Source organism: Boleophthalmus pectinirostris, unplaced genomic scaffold, assembly GCF_026225935.1.
Source record: "Boleophthalmus pectinirostris isolate CB_2022bp ecotype Guang Dong unplaced genomic scaffold, ASM2622593v1 HiC_scaffold_5, whole genome shotgun sequence".
In the NCBI taxonomy this organism is placed as follows: Eukaryota; Metazoa; Chordata; class Actinopteri; order Gobiiformes; family Gobiidae; genus Boleophthalmus; species Boleophthalmus pectinirostris.
Genome location: NW_026571404.1, coordinates 26,983,099 through 27,010,159, shown reverse-complemented (window position 1 = coordinate 27,010,159; position 27,061 = coordinate 26,983,099). Strand labels below are relative to the sequence as shown.

At 40.6% G+C, this 27,061-nt stretch overlaps 2 protein-coding genes across 2 annotated transcripts; both read right to left on the bottom strand.

Annotated features, from left to right (window-relative positions):
- Positions 1–10,630: 10,630 nt before the first annotated feature.
- Positions 10,631–12,380, bottom strand: hmx2 (H6 family homeobox 2). Its single transcript, XM_020921543.2, has 2 exons — positions 12,027–12,380; positions 10,631–11,474 (listed from the first exon to the last, which is right to left on the bottom strand). Exons 1-2 carry the CDS (start codon positions 12,289–12,291, stop codon positions 10,957–10,959), a joined length of 783 nt encoding a protein of 260 aa, XP_020777202.1. The 5' UTR covers positions 12,292–12,380; the 3' UTR covers positions 10,631–10,956.
- A 4,308-nt stretch (positions 12,381–16,688) lies between these two features.
- Positions 16,689–19,076, bottom strand: hmx3a (H6 family homeobox 3a). The gene is made up of 2 exons (XM_020921524.2): positions 18,538–19,076; positions 16,689–17,996 (listed from the first exon to the last, which is right to left on the bottom strand). The coding sequence occupies exons 1-2, from the start codon at positions 18,818–18,820 to the stop codon at positions 17,374–17,376; spliced, it is 906 nt and encodes a 301-aa protein (XP_020777183.1). The 5' UTR covers positions 18,821–19,076; the 3' UTR covers positions 16,689–17,373.
- Between the last annotated feature and the right edge of the window lie 7,985 nt (positions 19,077–27,061).

Genomic DNA, 27,061 nt, shown 5'->3' with positions numbered 1-27,061 from the left:
TCCTTTAAGCTGTGCGACGGTGACTATAGACAGTGGCCCTCCTCCTCATGTTGGGAGTCTTTTTGCGAATCAATCGGAAGCACTTGTACCTGCTTGTAAGTGATCAGACAGCACTTCAGACAACCGGTAATGATTATGCAGGGATAAACAAGCCTAATCACCAGTGGAGGAGTGTAAAGAAGTAGAAGTACTGTATTGAAAGGTGCGCTATGTAACATTTTGGTTGGGGGGACACCTGCTTGTTTCTGTGGAAATGTCATTAAACAGCACTACCTTAAACTTATTAAATTACAGATGGTTTTATAACTCAAAAATACCTAGAAAAACTGGCAATCTGACAATGAGTGTAGTTGGCTCTCCACAGATCTGACCTGTAACTTGGTCTGGTTTGGTCTCCATGAAGATAGAAAGGTTTAATGCCATATTGTGAAACCTTCCAGACAAAGCAATTACATCTCTATGAAGAAAAGCATTTGACAGACTCTTTCAGACACCTTTACTATAAATTGTAGATATCTGTACTTTACGTAAGTACATTTTAAAGTGAATCCTTTTTACTTTTATTTCACTACATTACATAGGAGCTACTAGGAAAAAACAATCAATTCAGCTGTTGTACAAAAGTCAGCACAAGTCTGTATCATAATCACTACATTTGAAGCTGTATTAGATCTCAATATCTGCACAAAATACTTTTACTTTTCTCTTTTAAGTACATTTTGAAATGTGTACTTTAATACTTTTCAGGTGATACTATTTTTAGTCTTTTCTGCTCTGGTAGCTTTACAATAGAAACATATGTAATGAATAAATGCTAGATGGAAATATTTAAAGTCACACTAGAGACTATTCCAGGGAAGCAACCACATCTCCATGGAGACAAGCAGGTAGCAGACCTTCACTGGAAAAGTTGAGCAGTGCACCTGTAGGTAACAAAACTTAGTACTTCTTGCACCACTGCTATCACCATCGAACAGAATAGAAGGTTTTCATAAGATCCAAGGCAGGTCCATGTATTCACTTCATGCCACCCAATACATAGTTATATCCGGTGCATTATCTTAGATGATACCGCCTGAGAAGGTGTTGTTTTGTCACTTAAGACTCATGAGATCATCGCCGTTTCATCCTCATCCAATAAAGGTGACATGGTGAGCCCATATCCTGCTCCTGTTGCAGTTCTAAAGACAGTGAGATCATTGAGTCTTGACCTACATGCTACACAACTTACCGGAGATGGTGGCTGGCCGCAAAAGTTATATTTAGAGTAGTACAGGGGATTTGAACGGGGACTGTCGTTTATTGGGCGGTTGAAGAGAGGCATTGTAAAGGAAGCGAGTTATAAAATATGGATGAAGTCAGCGGGCCTGTTGTGTTGACATGTGGCTGCGCTAAATGCTGTCATGGGAAGGCGTCAGTTTAAAGCAGGTCAGATCAAAATGTGCCGCTGGGAGAGATGTTCCCCGCCAGTGCAGCCAAACAAAGGCACGCCATCAGAGCAGCATTCTCACTCTCACTTTGTTTTCCCAATGACAGTATCACTAGCGCTCTGCCCACACCCATGCGGCAGGGGCTTTTTTGAAGCCTGCTGTAACCAATGTGAGCTTTTTGTGGTGGCTATTGAAAAGGAATTACCAATAACACAGCTAATAATAAAGAGCTTGTAATGGATACAAGGAGGGGGTTTGTCATGTCGCTACAGTCTAATCTGGCCTGCAGGTTCTCCGGGGCTGCAGCACAGGTAACATGAGACTCAAAGATTCGCTGCATTAGTTCTGCTTAGCTAACCGTGAATGCTAATTGCAGGAAGAACAAACTGCTACTCTCCCCTCCTTTTCCTCTCTCCTCCCCTTTTGGCCTTCACTGGGCACATAGGAGAACACACAGAGCCCACTCGGGACTGCACAAAGACGCTTGTTCTGTGAGACTCTGGTATACGGAAAAGTAAAGCTCAGTTAAACTGAAGTTGTGGTTTAGACTGTCACTACTGCAACAGGTGGACATGGTTTTGTTCCATCTTACAGCTTGGTTTTCGATTAACTATATAGAGAAATGAAGACCAAACAAAATATACACAGATCGTTATTTTAATTAGGTCTGCTGAGTTCTCAATTCATAAATAAATGTGTAGAAATAAAAGCTGGCTTTTAGGTTGGTGTTTTTAAAAAGAGTTTAATGAATCAATTTAGAAAATTCTCAAAATTATTATTATTATTATTTGTGCAACTAAACTTTATGATGGTGAAGATACTAGAGTAATGTGCAGTAGTGCTGGTGGACAACAGTAAGATTCTATGTAGAGTAAACTCAAAGAGAGCTTACAGCAGAGTTCTGTGGAGTGCTAATACTGATACTGATCCTAATCTGGGGCAAGGTCAAAGAGGCGGTTCCACACCAGAGGCTATGGGGCTCAGAGGTGCTGGTCAGCCTGCTCCACTGGAGCTGTGATCACTGCACTATCGTCTATCAGTCCTGTGTTAGACATCTATAGGCTACCTGCGGGCCCCGGGGCCCTGCTATCATATAGCCACTGTACCACACTGCTGTCTATAGCTCGCAGTGGAGATTTATTGTAATTAGAAGATTCCTTTACAAAAGCTTGGGAACAGTGTTTCTTCAAGGAGCTGTGCGCAGTCCCGTCGGGGACACCCTTTGATCCCGACCTTCGAACCCTGAGGGTTAAGCCTTGCCTTGGCAAATGAGTTTGACATGATGAACCACTTCCTAATTGGCCAATTGCTCAGCAGCCTTTCTAGCTCTTGCTGGTTTTACAAGTGTATGTTTTCCTAACCACTCTCCAGTGTCAGCTCACATCAGCCCTGATGCCTTTGAAGTGAGTGCAGATGATGTGAGCGATTATATGTCAAAAGACTCAAATAGGTTTGTTGGACTTTTGCCTGTAACATAACAGTCTTAATTGAGTTGAACCACTGTGTTGACTGTACTCCAGGAGCATATTGTGTAGTGTTGTGTGCATCTCCTCTGTGGTGGCCTAACCTGCTGAAGGCTACAGTAGCTCTTAAACCATAAAGAGAGCCCTGCTGGTGTCAGGTCCCACCCTGCAGCATTTGGTTGGTAAATTTCTGCCCCTCCCGCCTTCATCTTTTCGTCAATCAGATTACTATGTCTAATATATTGAGAGGGAAGGCTGCTGTCACTGAGCCCTGGGGCTTGGGACAAGCAGGTGGCCAAACACCGCTCAAATAGCTTCTCAAGAAAAAAGAAAAAAACATTTCATGTTTCATTTTATAACATGTAAATATTTTACTTATTTTTTCCAGCAGCTATTCCCTAATTTGTCAATGTCTTAAAGCTTGTTCCTGAATGAACCTCTATAAGAGCGAGTGAGTGAGATGTTGGCTCCTTACAGTTGGTCCATAATCTCTTCATACATCTGTCTGTATCAGCAGACCTTTGCTCAGGTGGATTACACCGTCACCTTTCCCGATGACCTCTGTGTATTTATCCACCTGCAGACCATGGGAATGTCTCCCTCCTGGAGCCTGTGTCCTATGTGCACCGAGAAGGTGCCGAGCCAGTCTCCTTGGTGCAAGACGGATTGTGGAGGGGCTGGAGTTAGCCAGGTCAGGGAATGCTCTGCCCGGGGCGCAGCTAATTACTTTCTAATGTGACGACGATTCTTTTGAAGAGCTGTTGACCAAATCTTTTTAAAAGCATCTTGGGGGTGCAGAAGGCAGACCTTGTGGCAGGCCACACTGGGGCCAGAGGGGGAGCTCAGATTACGCCCTGCCTGCCATGGTGCACTGTCGGTGGGACGGCCAGGCTCCACTGCCCCCTCCTCCTGCTCGGAGCACTGTCCCTCCAGTCAGCTCGCCCAGAGAAGCAGCACATCAGCACAGAGGCTGACACCAGCCGAGGATGCACTCTGCACATGAAACCTTACACTCAACTAATGGTTACAAATGTGTTTTCAAAGAAGTCCCAGCTCTCCCATACAGACCATAGACTCACACTGCTCTGAGCTGCTTTGAGCTGCACACTCTGACAGACAATTGGTTTAATGGATCGACTAACACACTCACGGTTAGTAAATTGAAAGTCTGAATTTTAACACTATTTTATTTTTCAATTGTGTATTTAGTTCAATTAACTTTTTGCTATCAGCATTCTAGTTGTAATTTATCAACAATTTGGGTTCTACATGCTCTTATATTAAAACTTGGGTCTAACTTTGTATTTTAAACTTCTTTTTACAACCCAAGTCAATGTCTCAGCGTAACCTTCAGCAATATGGCACTGTCCAAATACAAAAGCACTGATCAAAAATACAATAGGGCTTCCATTCATTCACATTTCATCTAATCTCACCTAGGCCATGCCTAAAGATATTGCAGGTGGCTTGTGGCTTTGACTGACACTTCACACGGTTGGGGCGACCCCTGTTCCCTCTCAGGCTCCTAAAGACAGTATATTCCCTGGGAGGGAGTGATCCCTAATTAGCTGTCAGCTGATAGCGTGGGGCTTTCATTGTGCTGCTCCTGCTGCTGCGCTGCAGGCTATGTGGTCTTCAGTCAGTCTCAGGCTAAAGTGACAGATCATCTCTCTATACAGCAGCCCCCAGCCGCTCAAAGACTCCACTTTGTCCATACAAAGAGAGCCCAACTCCCATATTAAAAACAAGTCGCTATCATATCTCACCTAGGCACTTTCAAATAAAACACAAGCCTTTCAGTTGATTCTGTGCAAATATCTTCCTTTCAGGCTTAATAAAAGAAATCAATCTGATTACTTGCATGTTGATTTTATACCAGATGCCCTTCCTGACACTCTTATACTGGCTTGGTGCTGGCCATGCTAAAATCTGGATTGGCTGCATTACTCTGCCCTTTTCTTCCAAATAAGATCTCCCTTTTTGTAGCATAAACTCTGTACTATATCTTATATCTGTAAGAAATATCCATCCACTACATGTTTCCCAAAAAGCTGCTCTTTATGTAGCGTTTCAGAAGAGGTGACTCCTGATGATAACAGATATGATTTCCCTCTGCTCTGTCTGCAGTGTTTCGGAGTGTGCTCTCCTCAGACAGTTCCAGTATCCACATAGGCTGCTCTGGGACCTTGTTTGAAGGTCGTGTCAGCACCGGGAAGTAAACGCTAGACCTTTTTGCGGTGGGGGTAAATGTACGAGGCGGCCCTGTGGGAGCGCTCCTTCACTGGCTTTAATCGGCGCATAACAGGCCCTTGTAGAGCCAAACTGTCTGCGACACATCAGCACTTAGAAATGAGAACCCCTCTGCCAACCCAGTGAAGGCTGCGGTCTGCCCTGAGCTGTCTGTCTCTGTCTCATGACCCTCTTGTTTCTTGTGTGTTGTAACTGTGGATTTGTTTTCTATAGTGATTTTTGTAAATGTTGTGATGTGTGGTTGTATGAGGCAGGTGTTTTATCTATATTATCAGCAGGTGTCTGCAGTACCATTTGTTTACATTTTATGTTCAAGCTGTTTTTTCATACAAACTTGTAAACACTGTAGTAGGAAGTACTCAAGTGTCATGGTTAAACATGCATACAACTTAACTGCCGCTGATGGTACAACTACTACTACTATTTTGTCAAAGTAAAAAAGTAAAAAGACTTAATGAGGACTTTAACTATGGTTTGGAGTAGGGCTGCACATTGTATCCCAATATTGAAGTAATAATCAGTATCACAAGAAAATTAAAGAAAGAAAGAACAATGGACAAAAGGACAGATTTTATTCATGAGTTTCCTTATTTGCTCATGGTTAAGTTAGAGTTAAGTTTTTTTTTATTTGACACACTAGTAAAGTAAATAAAGGCAGTTTTTTTATTTAACAGAATTTATTGTAAGTATGTCAAAATATCGCAATAATATCGTCATCGTAATACAAATAGTGATCGAGTATTACATCTTTGCGCATCACAGGGAGCCCTAGTTTTGAGTACCATATTCCACTTTGGAATAGAAACTTCAAAAATCATGCTCAGTTAGATTATATTTAATGATTTTAATTGAAAGAAAACTTTTTTGTGTGTCCACCTATATTCTGGGATTTCTAATAGAAAGTTTTGTCTACAGATTACATACATCTGTCTGAATTATCATTATCACCAAATTAATGAAAACAACTGGACTTTACTAAATTTTTGCATCTGATGTTTTGTTGTCTGAATTTTAATACGGTGTGGTGTCCTAAATATTATTTAAATTTGTAGAAAACATTATACTTTTGAATATTACATATATGTTTTGTGCAATTAAAATGGTAAACCTTTATTTCATACAGTTTACACACTACACCCCTGTGATAACCCAGTTGTTTTTAAATGTCCTTTTTTAATGGGATTACACAGCCGCTCCTGCATTCACCATCTTGTGCAAATAAACAATCTCACAATGTCAGTGAGACAAAGCAGGATATACTGACATCTCTCCGTCTGCCGCTGAAGCCAATCATTTGAAGGAGCCGAGAAAGCAAATTTAACAGTTCTAATGCTCCAGCCGAGAAACTTAATTTACCAATTTGCAGGAAGACAAGATGGCAGGAAACAAGCCAATTTGCCACGTGTGCAGCCTCTCTCTCTCTCCCTCTCCCTGTCTCTCTGTTGGCTCATGAGAAGTAATTATCCCTAAAAAGAATGCCATGCTGTATTAAGACGTGGCCGCATCAAAACGAGGGAGACAGCATCATTACCAGTAATTATGAGAGAATTAGAAACATCATTTAACTAAACGAGCAAATAATGTCCAGGATATTGAAGAAGCTGCCTGCACTTCTGCCGACCGCTGCAAGTCCCATTACAAAAATTGTAGGTCTTTAATAGAATAATGACATGCTTTATCTTGTGCCTGAGAGGGGCTTGTGGAGGAGACAGAAAACAACTGTTGCGCAGCCCTCTCTGCTCACCGCGGGCCCGCTCTTGAGTAAGTAGCATAAGGCCTTCAAGATAATCCCCCTATTATCCTTACAAATACAAAATGGAGAGCAGAAAATTGTCCGTCACATCCATTATTGTGTCAAAGGTAATGCTAATGGACTTATCTCTAGAATAATAGCTGATTTCTCCGCATGAACAGTTGCCTATAATAGTTTGATGCACGTTGCACAGAGAATGGCACTTGAAGCAGGCAGTTCAAGAAATGGTTGGTAATTTACCAATGAAGCATAATGCTTTTTCCATTAAAGTCCAAATGCAGACTTTTGGGCTAAATATTGTTCTTAAGGAGCTTAACTTGGCAGGAGAAAGGGTACTCCGGTGAAGCCTTTAGCTGTGAAACTCTCCCCATTATGTTAGTCATATATCAATGTGTGATTTATGAATTTAGGTAATATATGTTATAGGTTATGGCATTAGGCAGGTGGTGTGATTGAAAAGCCAATAAACAAAGAGTGCAGGAATTAATGTACAAAGGTCCACTATAGGAGCGTCTTTTAATATATACTCTGTAGGTGTATGTTTTAATATATATGAAAATGTTTTAATGTATATGAAATATTTAATGTGGAAACATACTGGACTCAAAATACAATAACATTGCGTTTTATCGTATTTCATTCTGTTTTTTTCTGATTCTTCATAGAAAAGTTAAAGAATTTTATGAGGAATCCACATAGAGATTTAAGTGTAAAAATTTAAATTACTTTTTTGTCAATTGTTTAATATATACAGTATATATTTGCATTTACATTAAGTAACCGCTAGCATGCCATATGATTCAGACTTGAACATTCATATTCAGTTCTCACTCACACTGTATGCTTTGTAACATACCTTGAATAAGCAATGGTGGCTCAAAAGAGGGATGGTGTGGAGGGGAAGGGAGGAGGGGGGACACAAACACAATTTCCCTTCAGCTCCTTCATTTCCAGTTGATATAAAACAGAAATCATGAAAAATCACTTCTGGTCCGAGCTCTCCTTTTTAACCATTAGGACATAAATACAGAGGCTGGTTAAAGGCAGCGGATGACAGGGCCTGGTTCAAAAACCTTGTTACGCTCCTCTCAAATTCATTTAGGGTCCAAACAGGTCTTGAGAGTTGTCTGGCTTAATGCATGGCGATCGCTTTTAAAACTCTCGTCTGGAGGCAAGCCCTGGACTTTGCATCTGCTCAGTGTATGTTTCATAGCATTTTCACTGTTGGATGAATTTTACGTTTGCAAATTGTGGAGTTGTGGAATAAAATTATTGGATCATAGATTTAAATGAATACATCCCCAATTATCTAAAGACATGCTGTGCTGTAAGTAGATTATGATTTTACATGGTCATTGGAAAAAACTCTTGATCTAAAACATCCTAAACTGGTCCTTGAACTTCCTGTTCATGTGTACTGAACTCTTTCTCTACTGCTAATCCTGCTTCTTCATAATTGAATTTTAACATAGCAAGCAGGTGTTTTTATTGCTGAAAAATTATTATGTGGAGTTAAAAAAAACTACATATGACCCAGAGTGTGGATTTTGGCAAATACAGTACATGGATGTAGGTTGGAATATGAGCTCAAATGCATTGTGGACAATCACTCAAACATGCACTAAACAAAATATAACTTTAAGTAAGCTAATAATGTTTTACATGTTCATAAAATACACAATAAATATGGTCATAGGTTTGAAAGGTTAAAATTAATTGAATTAAATTTTTAATGCAGATGCCAAAACTAAAATGGCAGCAGATATATTTATGTCAGTGTGTATTCTGCATTGTGAAATTCATGCAGATATTCATGCATGATTTCAAGTACAAAGCCATTTAAGCATTATTTTAATGAAAAGCCAAAAAAGGAAAACTAAAGAGGAGCTTGAGTCAGTCCATATATCCATTGCAGCTCTACTCCTGAGTCACACTATACTAGTACAGCACAGATGGTTGAAAAATAGCAGTAAATATTATTACCATTAGCATTCATGTTATAGTAGGATACCTCAGCATTTTCAAATTTCTCTTTGTGGGTTAATGTGCTATAAGTGATCATGTAACACTTTAAAATGACTTGCCGTGGCTTTTGATCTACACCATGTTATTCCAGCACGTTAAAGGGCTGATATCCGGAGGTTTTACTTTAATTCATTTTCATGTAAATACTCCTTGAAACACCCCTAGTATCAATTTGTCCAGAACTGCCTCTCCTCTCCTCTGCCTGCCGTGCGAGCTTGGTCCACAGTTCCCATTACACCCCATCATAAATTACTACAGAGCGGTGAATTACACTTGCTTTTCACCTTAGCAGGCAGGTCTGATGAATCCTAAGGCACAACACATCATCTCAACAAATCTTCATCATCGCCGTCTCCGTGCCGTTTAAACCTCTTCAAATCATTTTCATTGCCTCGCTATTAAAATTTGTAATTCACAGCTGCCATTGAGCTGAAACATGACACCTACCATCCTCTTTTTTTTTTTTTTTTTTTGCCCGGTCTTTTGCCCAACCTCGTCCACCCTTCATCCTTCTATCTCCATCTTTGTGTTTGACTTCAGTTTGACAGCTCATGCAGATTCTCCACCCGTCGCCGTGGCACCAGCATCCATCCCAAAATAAGCAGCGCGTTACCGTCACACCTGATGACATAATGACCACTTGGAAACTAATAAACAGCTTCATTCAACCAAAGCTATTGCTCCTTTTCATAAGCGTCTCCCCTCCCCTGTTCTCCATGTCCCTCTATCTGTCACAAATTCATCCCCTCTGCACCTCTCAGGAGTTAGCCATAAATCATGGTTGTTGTCGAATGCTATCCATTTTCCCAGAAACACAAGGTGGCTGTTGCAGAAATTGGGTCGAGGCATAATCTACGGGGCGGCAGAGCTTAGCTAGTTGTGAACATGCTAGATAATGTAGCCATTAGCATCCATTCACTGAGAGATTTTGGGAGAGGAGCAGAGATGTGAGTCCCTTAAATGTAATGGCACCTAAAGGAAAGCGGTTAAATAACAGTTTCATCTCAAATAGAAATTTAATGACTAACAATTCAACTCCAAATGCAAACTATGACATCCCCAGTGAGTCCAGGGGACCAGTGTAAATGATACATTGGTATATTAATATGCATTTGATACAGTGGAGATGGTTGAACTCTTTGTGGTGTCTTCTTACAAGGCCCGGTGCTTGAGAAGCCTGAAGACGCACACTTCAAATGCACAGAGGAGCCGCCCAAAGGCCGATTGGCTCAAGATGACGTGGGTATCTCCTGCTTTTTTTATTCTCCCATCTTATAGTTTTATCAGTGCCACAAAGTACACACTTTGTACAATTCCTATGTGCATTAGAATGACTCAAAATAGTTTAATTATTTTCTAGAAATCTAAAACTATCCACCCACAATTACTGAAGAGGTCCACATTTTTTCTGTATATTTATATTTTTTTTGCTTTTATTTGTTTGCTTTATTCCTAAATCGCTGCAATATCACGTAACCATTCTCCTTCTTTTGTGTGTTTGAATATTCAAGAATATTCAAGTCATTTTTGCTGGTCTTTATTGACATATAAGGTACGTGACTGGTTATCATTCATGTAGCTATATAATATTAGTTTTGGCAAAATGACATGAAACTTTTCACTGAAATAGAAAATTTATTGAATAGTAGTTATTATTGAAAGTTTAAATAACAATAGAAAGGATATATTTCCTGTGAGTGGAAGCTTGAGCTGGTCCTGTAGCAGTGGGTTCATGTCAGGTGACATCAGATATATTTGACAAACCACTTGTTTGGTAAAAAACAATGTAAAAGACCTAGTCCTCTGCTGAAGTGTTAACAATATGAGATGAGTGTTTAAGTAGGTGTCATTGAGGCAACAAATAAAAATAAACGGTACAAAAATTATTACAATAATTATACACATGGTGTATTTTAACATTGGGAAGCTGATTGCTTTCAGTGAGACATACAGTTGCTGCATAATATATATCTCAACAAATGAAGTGGTAATATACAGGGGCTTATGTCGAGACGCGTCTGGGCGCACTGCAGCGTCAGTACTCGAGCTTGTTGTACAGGTTGTATAAAGGTAACGCTGGCAGGTTGCTCCCGGGGTAATACAGCGGGGTGGGAAAGGCAATAGAGCGCGGCACGGGGACCCGCAGTAAGGAGTTCTCTCTAAAAACCAGCGGCATTCCCACGAGTGTCTGTGCCGAAGCGTGCGCCATGTTGGCCGCCTCCAATTCGGCGGAGAGTTGCCGCTTCCACTTGTTTCTACGGTTCTGAAACCAAGTCTTGACTTGTGTCTCTGTGAGCTGAAGGCTGGATGCGAGGCAGGCCCGCTCCGAGCTGCTCAAGTACCGCTTCATGTCAAACGTGGACTCCAACTGGTACACCTGGCTCCGGGAGAACACTGTTCGCGTCTTCTTTTTGGCGCCTTGTTTGTCCGCGCACTCAGACTGCCGCTCCTCGCACAGAGGGGACATCTGGTGGCACGCGCCCTGCTCCTCCTTGTAGTCCTGCAGCAGTGGCCGGCGCGCCTCGCCTGTTGACAGCAGACCTTTGGCTGGACCTGTGCGTAAAAAGAGAAAGTGTGTCTTTAGGTTTAGCAGCACATGGCGTAACGGATAGAAAACACCGTTTGAAAGTGAGAACTGCCTCGGTGAGTTTTAAATAAACAACTACCCGAGTGTGAAGCCTGCTGAGTAGCCTACTATTATTTAATTCACTTCTATTTAACGCTCGATTGGCGACGTGTAGTGCGCCATTTTGAAAAACGTGGTTCATCAATTAGGCTAGCTCAATTGAATTTGAAATGAGAGGAAAAGCCAGAGGTCTAATTATTAATATTAGAACGGCAGCATCCAGACCCTCCTCCGCATATTACTGCGGAGGAGGGTCTGGATCCTACACATGCACCAAATAACAAACGGTGAATAAACACCATGCATGCCCCAGTGCATAAACACGTGCAACGGAAAGTGTACTTTTTTGATTGTTTTAAATATTGTCGTCCAACAACAAAACAACAGCTTGGTAAGAAGTGGAATTTTGTTAATAATAATAATAATAATAATAATAATAATAATAATAATAATAATAATAATAATAATAATAATAATACCTAAACAGGAGAAGTTGTGCGTCTGGGCACAGGGCTCGCTGTGCGTCGTGTCGGAGGAGCAGAAGCAGTCCGCAGAGTCCTCTCCAGCGCTGCAGTCTTCTTCTGAGGACACGGACAGAGATCGTCTGCGCGGTGGCGCGTGCGGCGGAGGCTCCTTGCTGGGGGCGCGTGGCGTATCGGAGCCCGTGCCCAGGATGGACTGGATGGTGAAGCTGGAGATGGGACCCGAAGAACCCTTGCTCCCGCTGTCTTCTGCGCCGCTCATTGTAGCTTCATAACAGTCCTCGCGTTGTGCCGCTTTTGTCTCAGTGCCTAAAATACTGCCTTTGTCTCGTGTGGCTGTTAATTGTGGAGTTTTACATTGAAGGAGTTGTTTTTTCTAGAGCTCGGGGAACATGAGTGTAATCCCGGTCCTCCTCCTCTCGCTCTGTTCACCAGCAATGGGCTGCGTGGCTTCATTTGCATGTAGGTAAGCCCCTCCTGGGCCAATGGCGGCCCCGTGCTCCAGCCCGGAACTTTCAAACTGCTGTCAAGTCCGTGACGGGCCAAGAGAGGGAGAGACTCATGTGCGCTGTGTGGGCCATATTACCGTTCGTTTTAAACTGCTAAAATAAATAAATAAATAAATGAATACTAATTATTTTTACTTTCTTCGTTTATTATATTTTTATTTGCTTTGTTAAAATCTAATCCCACAAAATAATAGGTTGTAACCTACATACTGCATTATTTTTCTACTGCGTTTATTTATACATGTCACTTTCCCTCTTTGTCCATACAGTCTATATTTAATTGTTATACGCCACAACGAACGGCTGATTTTCACATAACTGATGTAAATGAGATGAGTGTGAGTCTAGTCGCCTGATCATGACCCTGTGTGTGCTCACTGTTCTTGTTAAGTGTCACAGGTTTGAGAACTGATACCGCGACCTTGTTCAATTTCATGAAAATAATAAACTCATTCTCCGTCCATTATCTGCGATTAAGAATTAATTTGATCATTAGTGCAGCTAATCTGCCTCCTGATGACCGCGCGCGTGGAGAGGAGTGGAGGCCAGCTAATTGATTGACTAATTGATTGGAGGGGGCCGAGTGCGCGTGCGGGAGCGTGCTGTGCGTAAAAGAAGAGACAAGAGGCCCCCCTCCCCAACTCTGTACTCTTGTTCCGTGGTGGGACAGCTGCTTTTGTTAAGGGCCCGCATTACACACACTATAATCACTTGTCAGCGCGTAACACTGACAGGACACTGTAGGTTTGTGATGATGTGTTTCTTATCCTCGCTACTGAAGCATCTGGGCACGCGCGTAAAGATGGCAGCTGCTAAACGGTCTTACCAAAACGCAGGGGAGGCCTTTGGTGAAAGAGGGTTAATATATGGGGCCACGATACGGGATTTATTGCATTTGCACATAAGGCGTGAAATCCACGATGACAGTTAAATGGGTTTATTTTATCACAAAGACCTTTGTATCTGACTCCATCACTTTGACTTTCGTTAGGGACCTAACAAGTAACGCTGTGCGTAAAAGACGTGCTGTTTATTTGGTCAGGGTGACAGTGTATTGGTATGGTAATGTTCATGTCTGGGTCTCACTCTGGCTTTATGATGTTTAAAGAACCAAAGCGCCGCTTCCGTCAAAGTGAAATGTGTCGTACGCGCGCCCTACCGCAATAACAGAACAAGATCTTGGGGGGAAAAAAAGCAGCCCGAAGAAAGACAGATGAAGTTATGAGGAGCTTTATCTGAGAATCAAGCTTCGATAAATATTAAACAAAAAGCCTTTTTATATGTGTGTATTATGATATATGGCGTGTCCAAATCTAGAATAAGGAAATTACCAGAGAAAATGATATCAATAAATTTTCTAAGTATAAACGTTGATTATGTTTCGATTTTCATTCAAGGAAGCGGGGCCTGCTTTTTTCAGGGGGCGTTTTTGCGCGCGCGCATTCTCCTGTGTGTGCGCGTGCGTGTAAAGGAGAGAGTTGTTAACGCGAGCAAAGCGCGAGCCCTGAAGGTGTACAATTTATGTAATCTGGGTGTGGAAATGAACTGGGTAATTTATTGGAAAACACAAAGTCAGGAAGATGGGATCAGTACAGCCTATCCAAAGGCTCCTATCCATCAAGTTCCAATTAACAACCTAACCATTGAGTTTTAATGGCTTTCCAATCTACTGCCCTGATAGACTCATCAATTCCTCAGGGAGAAATTAAGAAAATCGACCGCCCCTTGGCGTTTCACTGTCATTCTTCACAGCAACTATATGTCAAATTAAAAACACAATTAAAATTTAAACTGTTCCAATCAGACGGTGCCCCGCAACCTATGTTTCACTTAATAGAACTTTGATGAAAATCTGATGCTTGCGTTCAATCAGAAAAGCAAATGGTGTGGCTTTTTAAAACAAGATTTCCGCCTTTCAGAGATCTACAAACTGGTGTTGAAGCTACGTAATCGTTCGAGTACAGAAGTTGCCATTGCTGATTGTAGGCACATCAGGAGGCCTTGTAGTCAAATAAGGAAAAGTACGCCATTCTTTGTCCGGCTTTTCATGAACTGTTGCCTTCATTTGGATTTTTCATTTAGTAATAAAATGTATAAACTAACCTTATATTCTTAAGTGAATAGATGGTTAGATGTAGTTAGATGTAGTTTTAATCATAGGATGAGACATGAATTGTGTATTATTTTGTCTTCAGTATGCGTTTATAACACGTTATAAAACATTATAAGATTATAAATATAAGCATATATTGGTTTGTGGACATGTTCTTCATTTCCCATTTCAAAATAAATATCTGAATTGATTAAGTCACTTATTTTATCTTATCAACTATTCACTAAAGGTTCTTGACACACATAGTCAAAGTTATCTCACACACGTATTCCATTGTGTTTTAGCCTGTGAGATTCTCCAGGGTGTTACATAAAGAAATGTTAGGGTTCATGATACAAAACTTGTGCATCCTATACGCAGCTGCAGCTTTCCATAAGTGTAATATCATAACCTCTCTCGTGTAAGCGCTTAAAACTCCGTGCTCTCTACTCTAAAGCTTTGTATAAATGCTTCAATTTGTGCATGGCAGACTTTGACTTCAGAGTAACATCTCCTATAATTGTCCATCACACATGCCAGCGGCTGCACAAGAGGCGTGCATTACGCAAGGTGGTCGTGCCACTTGTGTGTTTCCAAACTGCTGCTAAAACCTCTGATAGGGGGCTTAAAATTACCCATTCAGCTCTCCATTTTAATAGAAGGTAGTCGCGGATGCGCACGCTCCATGGTCACGTCCGCTTGTCCCCATTCCTGCAAATGTATTTTATCTGATTTTGGCCCCGCTCTCTTTCTCTTTTACATAAAGATGTCGCACAAATGGAAATTATTGAGTGGTAATTTTTACAATTTATGCGCGCAAATCAAGGTCATGTGCCGTGCCAAACTGACCCGTGAACATTGCTCTTACTTGACGCAATATGGCGTAGACTTTTTGAGATCGATATGTGCCAGAGGAATAATGTCATACCAATCTATTCATTTGCAATAATGGGGCCGTTATGAGCGTGCGCGCTAGGTGCACGTCAATAATTGGGTGATCCAATGATATTTGAATGAACCCTTTGTCTCTAGAAGAGGTCATAATGTGAAATATGTAACCGACTTATACCCAATAATTGTATTGGTCAATACATTGGCTGTGTATAAAAGAAAGAAATTCACAATAGCCTGTCATGTAAAAGGCCACTGCGTAATTTCTTAGCCGCGGTCTTTCCTTTTTGTGAAAGGCTTGTTTTACGCATTGGGTTCTTAGGCTTTAACATTTATTGATTTGTATAGTAGGCTATAGTAGGTTACAAAGATACTTATTGTTACTGGAAAGCTAAATAATTGTGTATAAGTCTATTGTCTCAATACAATTTTATTTCAATACAGGTACATCATTTTGCCTCTTGGTAAATATAAGATGTAACTTTTTCATTCTCTTGTTATTTTGCAAATTTGTGGTATGCTACACTTCGTAGCTCAATGGTCAATTATTCGACTGGTGTCTGCACTAAAAAAAAAACGCACGCAGGGTGCGCACTGAGGCCGCCTTAATTATGCTTCTTTAAATATCCTAATTTGTTTGTCTGTTTGTGCTTGTGCTGTTTGTCACATAGGCTAAATTATCAAAGAACTGTACTTTATAGAGTTATGGCACGAGGCTACAGGAGTATGTTGCTCAACTAAATCAAATTACCCAAATTCATTTCTGTTTTTAAAGTGCATTTCACAGTAAACAATAAAAAATCTAAAAATGTACCTTAATTAAGACAGTGTATCAACATGCTAATGAGAAATTTCATATTGCTTGCCATACCACGCGTGCCCTCTTGTGAATACATTAGCCCTATTTTATTTTATTTATTTATTTTGCATTTTGCATCTTTGCAAGATGGTGCCAATTACGAACCTAATTGAGTGCGTCCATGTTTATGCAAAATGACACTGTCCGAGAGCGCAGCCATCACTAACTATAATTAAACCCACCTGCCAGAGCGCAGAGGTGCAAGTGCTTAGGTTTTTCACAAACATCAAAATATGCAAAATATTATAATTACAATATGAGCATTAAAATTAAGGAATATTCTCCGTTTATTTCACAACATGGTTCGGCAATACAATATCAAAACGTGTCTTAACTGTACAAAGGAGAAGCGGCAGGTGCAGCCTCTCATTAAATATATACATTTACATTTGTACACCGCTGTGGTCCAGCCGCTTTCTGCTCAAACAAAACAAAACAAAACAAAAAACACACAAAGAAGAGTCATTGGATCGCTCGCTTGTGCTTTGAAAGAGTTCACGACTTAAACATAAAGCTACGGATATTTTACACTTCAGTCTTGATTGTCTCCGAAAATAAAATGACACAAAAATGCTTCAACGTCATTATCTCACGCGTGATGATTTTAGTTTGAGTTTACAGTGTATTGCACGCACTAAAATGGACTTTTGAAAAATCAAAGTGGTCAGTAGAGAGTGTAAACACATGAGTGGGCCCCATGTCATCAGGCAGTGTAGGCAGTGGACTCCTGAGGTCTGAGGTGGTCTAATAATAATAATAATAATAATAATAATAATAATAATAATAATAATAATAATAATAATAATAATAATAATAATAATAATAATAATAATGGGCGATGACACGTTTAGTTGTCAAGTCCAATCAGTCTGGCAAGTGAACATTAGTTGCCTGCATCCTGCATTTTTTCTTTTATTTTGTCAGTATAAAAATATAGTCTTTTTTTTTTGTTTGTTTGTTTTTTTTTTGTTTTTTTGTTTTTTGTCTTCTTCTTCACACGGGTCTGAGCAGCGGCACGGATGTCACTATGGGATGTGAGTAGTACACGCCCGGGTGTGGGAACGTGAGCAGAGGCTGACTGGCGGGCACGCTGGCCGAGGCGTTCGTGCTTTCTGTGGCAGAGTTCTCGTGGTAAAGAATGGGCACCCGGACAATCCTCTGCGCCGCAGCGTGGCTTAGGTTCGCGGCCTCCAGCTCTGCCGCCAGCTGCCTCTTCCACTTGTTCCTCCGGTTCTGAAACCAGATTTTGACCTGCGTCTCGGTGAGGTGGAGGGACGCCGCCAGACCTGCCCGCTCCGAGCTGCTCAGGTACCGCTTCATGTCAAACGTGGACTCGAGCTGGAACACCTGGCTGCGGGAGAACACGGTGCGAGTCTTCTTTTTGCGGCACGGCTTCTTGTCGTCGTCGCGCTTCTTCCAGTCCTCCGTGTCGTCCTTGCGGGCCTCCTCCGCGTCGCTTTCCTCCAGGATGATCTCGTCTCCGCTCTTACTGTTGTTGTGCTCGTCCTCATCGTCGTCGTCTTTGGAGTCCGGTTCGGTTTTGAGTAGGAGGTCCGGAGAGTCCCGGTCTGTGCCTGAGGTCGGAGACGAGTCTCTGGCCACGGGTTTGTCACTCACTAAAACAGAGAACACATCGTAAAGACTCGAGTCTCTGCTTACTTGCTGCTCCTGTTGATTCACCTTTGTAAAGTAATAATCTATTTGCGTTATAAATCCACTTCCAAATCCCATAAGTCCAAAGAACATAAAAATCTGCGCGTCACCAGCAGTGCCACAAGACACATCAAACACGCATCATCTCCTAAATCTGATGTGGGGTTTTTATACATAATGTTAGTTTATTGATCTGTTACTGAACGTGTCAGAGCCTAAACAGAGTCCTTTTGGTTTGACTTCAAGTTACAAGCTGTAGGCTATAACTAAAAGCTGATTATTACAGTAGTAAAAGTAAATTGTTTTGGCATGGGGAAGAAAGAAAATGAAAACATCTGAGAAAGATTAAAACAGTCACTCTCGGGTGAAAGTGAAAATGTTTCATATTTTAGACATGTTTTATTTTATTTCAAATTAAAATCTTTTCTTTAAATGAGGAATAACATTTTCATGGACATACATTAATTTAATAACATGCACAATTTGCACATTATTTAGGCCTACCTTCAGTTCGATGCAGGTGCGCTGCGGTGCCCAAGGTGTAGGGGTACCACCATGCCGAGGTGCGCTCCAGGTAGTGCGCCGGGAGACTGAACCTCTGAGCGGGCAACTCGAAGCGTGGGAAGCTGAAGTCTCCGACCTGTGACAGGGTAAAACCACCCTCCAAAGCCGTTTTCGTGGCAGCCAACACCGGCTTAGGTTTGGACGGTTTGCTGTCACAGTTGAGCAGGTTCTTTATAAAGAAAGGCGAGTCCTTGGCTGAAGTCTCTTGCGTCGTCTCAGGCATTGCTTCGGCTGTTCTTGAAAAGGAAATGGATGCGAAATCAAATAATAAAAAGTCACTTACACACAGCCTGTATCCCGAGTGCCACTGTGTGCTTTGCTTTCAGTGGAGAGGAGACTTGCCGCTCGTAAAACTCGCGTCCTGTTTGGCTCAGAAAGCGTTGAAAACAGTATTTACGCCAAAACGCGTCAAAATCAGCAGAGAGCTCATCCCCGGCTCATCAAAGAAGGACCAAAGTCTGTCCACTGTGTCAGTCACTCTGGCGTCTGATGCTAATGATGAAATAAAAATGTCATCCAAGTTAAATGCGGAAAGTATAGGCGATTGGGCATGTACAATGGCAAATGGGATTGGGAGAGACTGTGAGGAGAGAGAGAGAAGGAGGGAGGGAGAGAAGGCCGTCCCCCTGTTCTCTGCGCACTCTGTGGCTGCAGCCCCTGGGCGCTCGCCTGTTATTGGTCTCACAGTCCAATTAGGCAGCAAATGAACACAGGGCTTTTAGCGCTGAAAGGAAGCTTTGGGATAAGCGCCAAGGATGAACGAGTACCATAACGATGAAGTGACAATAGGACAAATGTACAAGTTTAAGAAGTTTGTGGCTCGAGATAAGTCACAGGCTTCAGAACCAGGCCTTTTAGAGAGAGAAAAAAAAGTTAAGACTATAGTTTAAATCAGAAAATTATTTTTCTGCATTGCATGGCTAAAGTTTCCTTAAAATGTACATTATGTCGCATTATAATGACAAATGTTTGAAGGCTACAAAAATGTATTATTAATCGTTTGTAAAAGTGAAGCGCTGTTTCGTGGTTGAAAGGGACGGTGCGTGTTTTGTCATTTGCCTTACAGACTTGTGTTTACTGTATTGATACATGAATTTATATATTTTTATTAACTCTTCTTGCTGTACTCGGAAAAGGTCTGGGCGGGCAATGAGATTTTCAATTCAAATTTCAGATTAATTGTTTTTAGAGCAATGAGAATGTCTCGGGGTCATGCGTAAACGTACATTTGTTCTAATCAGTGAGGGAAATCCAGTCTCAAATTGTACTCGTGTAATTTACGCAGAATTTGTTTGTGTTTCGTCACTCACAGATTTTAATTGACTTGTTTAACTAGAGTGGAAGCCTGTAGATAGGAACAGCGGGGAGACAGCGTCCTCTTTGGGTGGTAAAGAGGAACTACATATGGATTTATACATTGACTATTATTGTTAGTAGTCCGTTTTGGAAGCCTATGATTTTCACGTTAATATAGCATGATAGTGTAATTCATTTAAACATGATTTAATTTTTGAAAACATTTTAAAGATCACTTTTTAGTTTAGAATGTTAAAGTGAAGTTTTATATTTCCTAACAAGCACAGTTCATTGGTGTGGTTCAGAGTAAGTAAAGATGAGCTGAGCACAGATATCCTGTTACCCAGTGTCATTACGTCTCACATGGTCATCATCACCACACTCAACAAGCACACATCAGGCTTTCCTTCTCAACTACAACCTGCTTAAATGCAACCAACAATAATAAAGGCACCCTTTGTCAAAAGTAGTAATTTTATGCAGACCTCTCAGTGAAAGTATTAAAAAGTTACTGGAAATTAACCCTTGACTGCATTCTGTTGTGCTTACATGTTTGTGTGTCTCCTCCAAGTTCAAACATGTCCTACTCAATAAATAAGAGGCAGACTGGACTTACTGGCAACTGTAAGAAAGTTGCTGCTCCCAAAATATATAAAATCTACTGTTAGAAGGCTAGAGTCGTTTTACCTTGGGTTCCGCCATCTATTAGCCTCAATGGAGAGTTATATTTTGCCTGGAATGTTCCACAGTATGTCATTATTCTACCTTGCATTTATTCAATTAAAAGTTTTAAACCAATAATTCAATACATAAATACAAATTTGAAAAGGCTTTCTTCCATCACTTGAGCACTTAAATGGCATTTACAGTGTACCTAATGGCTTACTTCTGTTTGTGTTAACAGTTCTCTAGATTTGTCATGAATGCATTTTCTTATAATATGTGTTACTAAATGTGTTTTATAATGAAATTTTACTGTGTCTGTGAACATAAATCCAAACTCTGAGCCTTTGAACACCATCCCTTTAAAATCTTGCTTCTATTCTGCATTGATCACAAGCATAGTGGCCAGTGCCCAGAGGCCATACAGACCCTCGCAATGTTCCATAAGTCTATTTTTGTTGCTCCTCGGGTAGGTTACGATGACTTTTATATTATTTATTTCAAAGCGCCTAGATATTGATTATTTCACCAGGAAAAATGACAAATGGCAGCAGGGAATGACACGGTCAGCAGGTTCTATTAGAGAAATGATAGTGTTGCTCGTGGTTTGTTAAAAGCTCCAGTTTAGATACTTTATAGGTTTACATCCATCATCTTCTAATGACTGGCCTGATGAAAAACACCAGGTCTGGTGACAATGGCCCCGTGCAGCCAACTTTGCTGCGTAATTGCTCCCATATTAAATATAGATTTTTGTTTTGATATCTTGTGAGAATTCCTTTCGGTGGCTCAGAATTGTGATAAAGGACGTGGATACAATGGCAAAAGGCTCAAAGGGCGATAACTAAAAGAGGAATGAGAGAAATAGGTAGCCAGGAGCTGCTAGTAACTTCTACAAAATATGGCAAAAGCTATGGTTTGTTATTGAATTAACTTTACAAATTTTACCCCAATACTTAACAATTGTATTTATGGGTTAACATATTACTCTTTGGGTACAATATATTGCACTTCACATCTTTACATGTGTACTGTGATTGTTTAATTAATAGCCACAAAATAATAATTAAAAAAAACATCAGTAAGCTCCAAGGGTTTCTTAAATGGTGAAACATGTGGAAATGTGTGTCCTTTTTTTACCCAGCATTAACTGAGTCTAGATCAGCACTTTAATGATCTTTTGTGAGTCTGAGCGTGTAGTGCTGGATTGGACACTCTGATCAAGCTGAGCATTTACTCAGGCCTTTAAGAGATCTAAGTGTCCAACTGCATCACTACAAACAGCCCCGTCCATCATTGAGGCTGTCCACTGTGTGTCCTCTGTCCACTTTAAACTGGACACTTCAGTTTGGGACGAGCCATTACCCAGCCAAGGCCACACGGAGATTGCCTAGATTTAAGTATTGTATTTAAACTTGTAAAGGCATTGGTGTCCGTGCACTGACCCAGCACGCTTTAATTGGGATTGTGCAGCTATTGATCGGTGAGTGGCCAGCCCAGTTTGAGTTACAGCCTGATTAGCTTTTACTCTGCACCTAGCTCGAGCCTGGCCAATGAGCTCAATGTCACACAGGTTGAAGCACTTTAGCCTCCACTTAACTACAGGGAATACACTTACTTCCTGTGTAAACAGGAAACTGCTGCTGGATAGTATATCAGTGTAGTGATCATTTATGAAATACTGTGAATTAACTCTTTAAATGAATCACCTGGTAATTAAAATATTTTTAGCAATTACTTTGGTACCAATTCTTACTCTAACACTTAGACATGTGTAAAACGATATTCTTGGACAAAAGCTAAAGTTAACATTTTAAAGTAAGAACAGGGCTCGTACATGTCTATAATATGCATACACTAAAATTAGATCTGTTGGAATTTGATTTTTTTTGCCTTGTTTGTATGCATATATGACTGTAGAATACTTGACATGAACCCCTTTTCCTTAGTATGATGTTTCAAACATCTGGACAGTTTTGACATTGTAACCACAAATGTATAAGCACATATGGCCTCCAGAACCAACAGCCTGTTTTTCTTCCATTACACTATTGTATGCATTTATAAATACACTGAAAGTGTCTGTCTCCTTTTATGTGAATATGAGTCATTAACAGCCTTTAGAATATCTGCTACGTTGCCTTTTCAGTATCAGACATATTGTCTCATCGTTTGGGTGCATGAGCAGATCTGTGCACATTCTATCAAGTCCTGAGCTCTTTTTGGTGGAAAAGATGAAAGTCTGAGGGCAGAGACAGCCGTGTGAGAGATGTATCCCTCTTTCTTTATTAAGAGCAGCTTAGCCAGGGCCCGCTTCAATACCCCGTCTGTGTGTAAGTCCAAAGTGGTGCCCTGAAATGTGTCATTACAACTGGGTAATCTGAAGAGGCCAACAGAAAAGTTCTCATCAGTGTCAGTGCTGAGATATAGATATGGGCCGGGTAACAAATGGCCGAATACACGGGCGCCAGAGCACACCATCAATAAAGCAATTTCTAGTGTCATAACAGGCGCATTTTTCCTAAAGCCAACCCTTTCAAAAAACTTTTTCCACCGCAAATCGCCACCACAGCAGCACCGCCATTACAGGCTCCCACTGCCTTGTGAATTTAATGGATTCCGTACAAATAATATTCCAGCGTAATGGAAAAGGTTGAAGTCGCAGAAGACAGATGAAGTCATAAACACGTATAATTGAGAATCAAAGACCGATAAATTTTAAACTGCTATCCATTCTCTCCCTTTAGATGATGATCTATGTTATGGCGCCCGCTGGAAAATGGAGGAGATTATGGGGCAAAATTATAACAATAAATTTTCTAAACATACACCTTGATTATGCTTCGATTTTTTCGGAGAGGTGGAGAGGGTGAGGAGGGAGGGGTGAAAGAGAGGGAGAGAGAGGGGGATTGGGGATTGCTCAAAGCTTGCTGCCTAAATGGGGCCATAAAATAGGTTTCTTGCTCTTTTGCCTGCAGAGCGTAGGCATGCCTGGAGGTGTGACCCCCCCACACTCACTCGCACTAAATGGGGGAAATGAATTGTATGTAATTTATGGCAAACGTGCACACAGTGAGATTAGATCAGCATATCCCATCAAAGGAACAACAATCAATCAGCCTCTAGTTAACAGCTTGAAACATATAAACCAGGGCAGCTAATGGCTTCCCAATTTAACAGATTAATAGACTTATCCGCTCCTAAGGGATGTATTAAGAAAACCGGTTACTCTGACACAAGCACTGACACTTTTGACAGGACCCCTACCTTACCTAATATCTTCCATCCACACACTCCACTATAGTAGGTTAACCTGGGTGTAAAGACAGAGCCAATTTTTCCATTCGTTACCATTGCAGAAAGGCACTCCAGCTGTGATTTGTTATTCAAATGGAGCAGGCAGTGGAAGTGTGTCAGATGTGGAGAATGAGCCCATTTTAATGACCTGATTATCGCGGGTCATTTGGAACTGTGAAATCAAGGAAGCTATTCAAAGCCACTTAACAATATCTAAATGTGGCTGGGCACAGCCATTGGAGCAGAGGATGTAGTTTAAGAGAAGGATGCTGTTTGTTTCATATCTCCTTAGTCTTGTTTAATCTTGTTATTAGGGCTGTGCGTTTAGTATAGTGTTGGATTTGGATTTAAATCTTTACAAAATTTCCTATAGGACTTAATAGGACTTGATGATACATTTTAAATTTTTTGGCTATGACATACTGTGTCAACCACCTAATGAGTGTGCATATACTGTACTGTGACCGACAATATTGATTAAAGGTCCTATATTACACAAAATTGACTATTGTGATCTTTTAGCCATGTTATAATGTTGTAACCTCCTAAAAACATACTTGGAGTTGTGTTTTGTTTCATTCACACATGTTCGAGTAATCCTTTACTGTTAGTCTGTCTACATCTCCAAAGCTCAAACTGCTCTGTTCCAACATGTGATGTCATGTAGTGGTAGTGTTCAAGTTAACTTGAACACTTTTACCTTTTACTCAGTAGAGACTGGCAAATGATCCATATCTTTCAAGTGAAGGTGTGTGGAGTTTAAAAACACAGTGGAGTACTTCTTGTATTACCATATGAGATCACAACGTGTTATTTGTGTGAGAGAAGAACCAAGCATACATTTGCAGTGTTTGTGTGTTAAACACGTGTGAAACATAAAGGAGAAAAACACATAATTTGGGCACTTTAAGTATCTCTAGATAAGCACTCAAGTTACTGTGCCCTTCCCTGCAATGCTTTGTATGTGGCCTAACAAACACGTAGAAGTGTGATTTTCTAATTTCTGTATTAGTGAAGTACAACATTGAGTTTGGAGTTGAGCTTTTTCTAAGTGTGACCATTATCACCTCCATTCTCACTTAACAGCCCATTACTATCATTACCATCATGGTTCGCACTGTTATCATCATCATTTTTTTCCTAATGCAGTTCTTCCAAGACTCAGTTCCTAAACCTGTTCCAAAGCAGCAACCTTAACCACAATCTATTTCTAAATCTAACCTTGAAGGGCCCATAATACATTATTTTCTGATCTATGTAATAATGTTGTTTCCTCTCCACAAACATACCTGGAGTTGTGTTTTGTTTCATTTACACATGTTTAATACACAAACACTGCATATTTGGGTTGCGTTTTTCTCTTAAACAGAAAACACCTTCACCTTCACTAGAACCATTTGGATGAGTTCAGCCCTGCTATTGCCAATCTCTCTTGAACTAAAGGTAAAGGTTAACTTGACTACCTAACTAGCTACCACTACACGACATTATAAGGTGGAACAGAGCATTTTGAGATTTGGAGATGTACAAACTATTAAACCAGGATTAACCTAGCGTGTGTGAATGAAACAAAACACAACTCCAGGTATGTTGATACGGTATCAAAATTCTAACATGACTTATAGCTTACAAGAATAAATACTGTGTAATATAGGACTTTTAAAGGAATCATATGTACATTTTTGAAATGGTAAGAGTGCAGGCTACATGTAGTTCCTTTAACTTGATTCTAAAATCGACCTAAAGTCAAAAATGAACATTTGCTAGCACCAATACAAAATGGTTGTTGCCTGGCATAACTGATTAGGGGTGGGTGAGGGTCTCAACCGCCTGCTAACCACCACTTGCACAGAACTGTCTCCTCTTGTACTCTGTGTCCTATGGGATCACTCACTTCCTAATATTGTTGTCTAAGAGCTGCTTCAGAAAACACATGGAAGGTTAAAGAGCTTGGCTTCCAGTGAGCAGCCTTGACCCTGAGCCCTGGTGTAATGCAAACCATGTGTCACCATGTTATCTTGTCTACATCCATGGGGACAGCTGATCTCTCTTTGCTACTGCATAATGTAGGAGCAACTATAGTATCAAGGTAGTGGTCCCGTGAGAGACGAGAAAGTGTCATCCTAGACTTACACCTGCAAAATCAAGAGCTACAAAATACAGGATTATAGATTTGGTCATGCAGAAGCTCGAATCAGAGTTTTGTGGAGATGGATTGAGATTCTCAGTTAGAAATTAGCCAGTATTGATTACTGATGGATCAATTAACTGGGTAATGAATAAGCACCCATTACAAGCCTATCAAAGCTAATGACACTTTAATAGCCTTTTTGTTTCAGGGTTATCTTTCTTAGCTTAAGCAGGAAATATTGTAGACATCTTCTACAATGTGGGGCACTGTTGAATCTGAATTATTTAAATTTAGAGAATTTTAGGCTCAAAATGTGCAAATATTGCTGTGACATTTAAAACTAAAAGGTGGCAGTTAAAGCAGTACAAGCCAATCCACTTTGAAGCACACATGCCTGTGTCTGGTTTAACTGGTGAAGGAGCTTCTTTTCATTTGGACACAGCTATCAGTGTAGTGTTAGTGGTCTTTTTAGTGTAGGGAGATTTTGTAATTCTACTGGGCCCTACTAAACATATAGTTTTGGAACTATTTTATTCCAGTCTAAACATACAATACACACATTCATTTGTACACTCTATAAACATGAATAAATAACTCTTCACAGAAATATCACACTATTTGTAATATTTCCCCATGGAGATAGCTTAGAGTGTACCATATGACATAAATAGATCTATCTCCTTGACGACAAGCCTGTGATGCCACTTGGCCAATTTACTGGTCAGATCTGTGGAGAGATGAGTTCACTCACAAGAATGCATGTTTTTCAAGGTATTTCTGAGCATCAAAATATCCCCAATTGCAGCGTGTATTCTTTTTTTTTTCTTTTGGAACATTTCAAGCAAAGTAATAACACCTCCACAGCACCAAATAAGTTATCCTGGATCTTTAACAATCTTAACAATTTTGAATTAGTTCCCTTAACAAAATATGGAGTGTTGTGTCACCTGTCTTAAATCAGTGATATTCTTATGTCACAAATGTTAAAGCAAAATTAAATGTATGAGTGCCATTGTTACAATTTCTATGGGTATATGTGTAATCTGTATGAATGAACCTTCAGTTGGCCCCCTACCT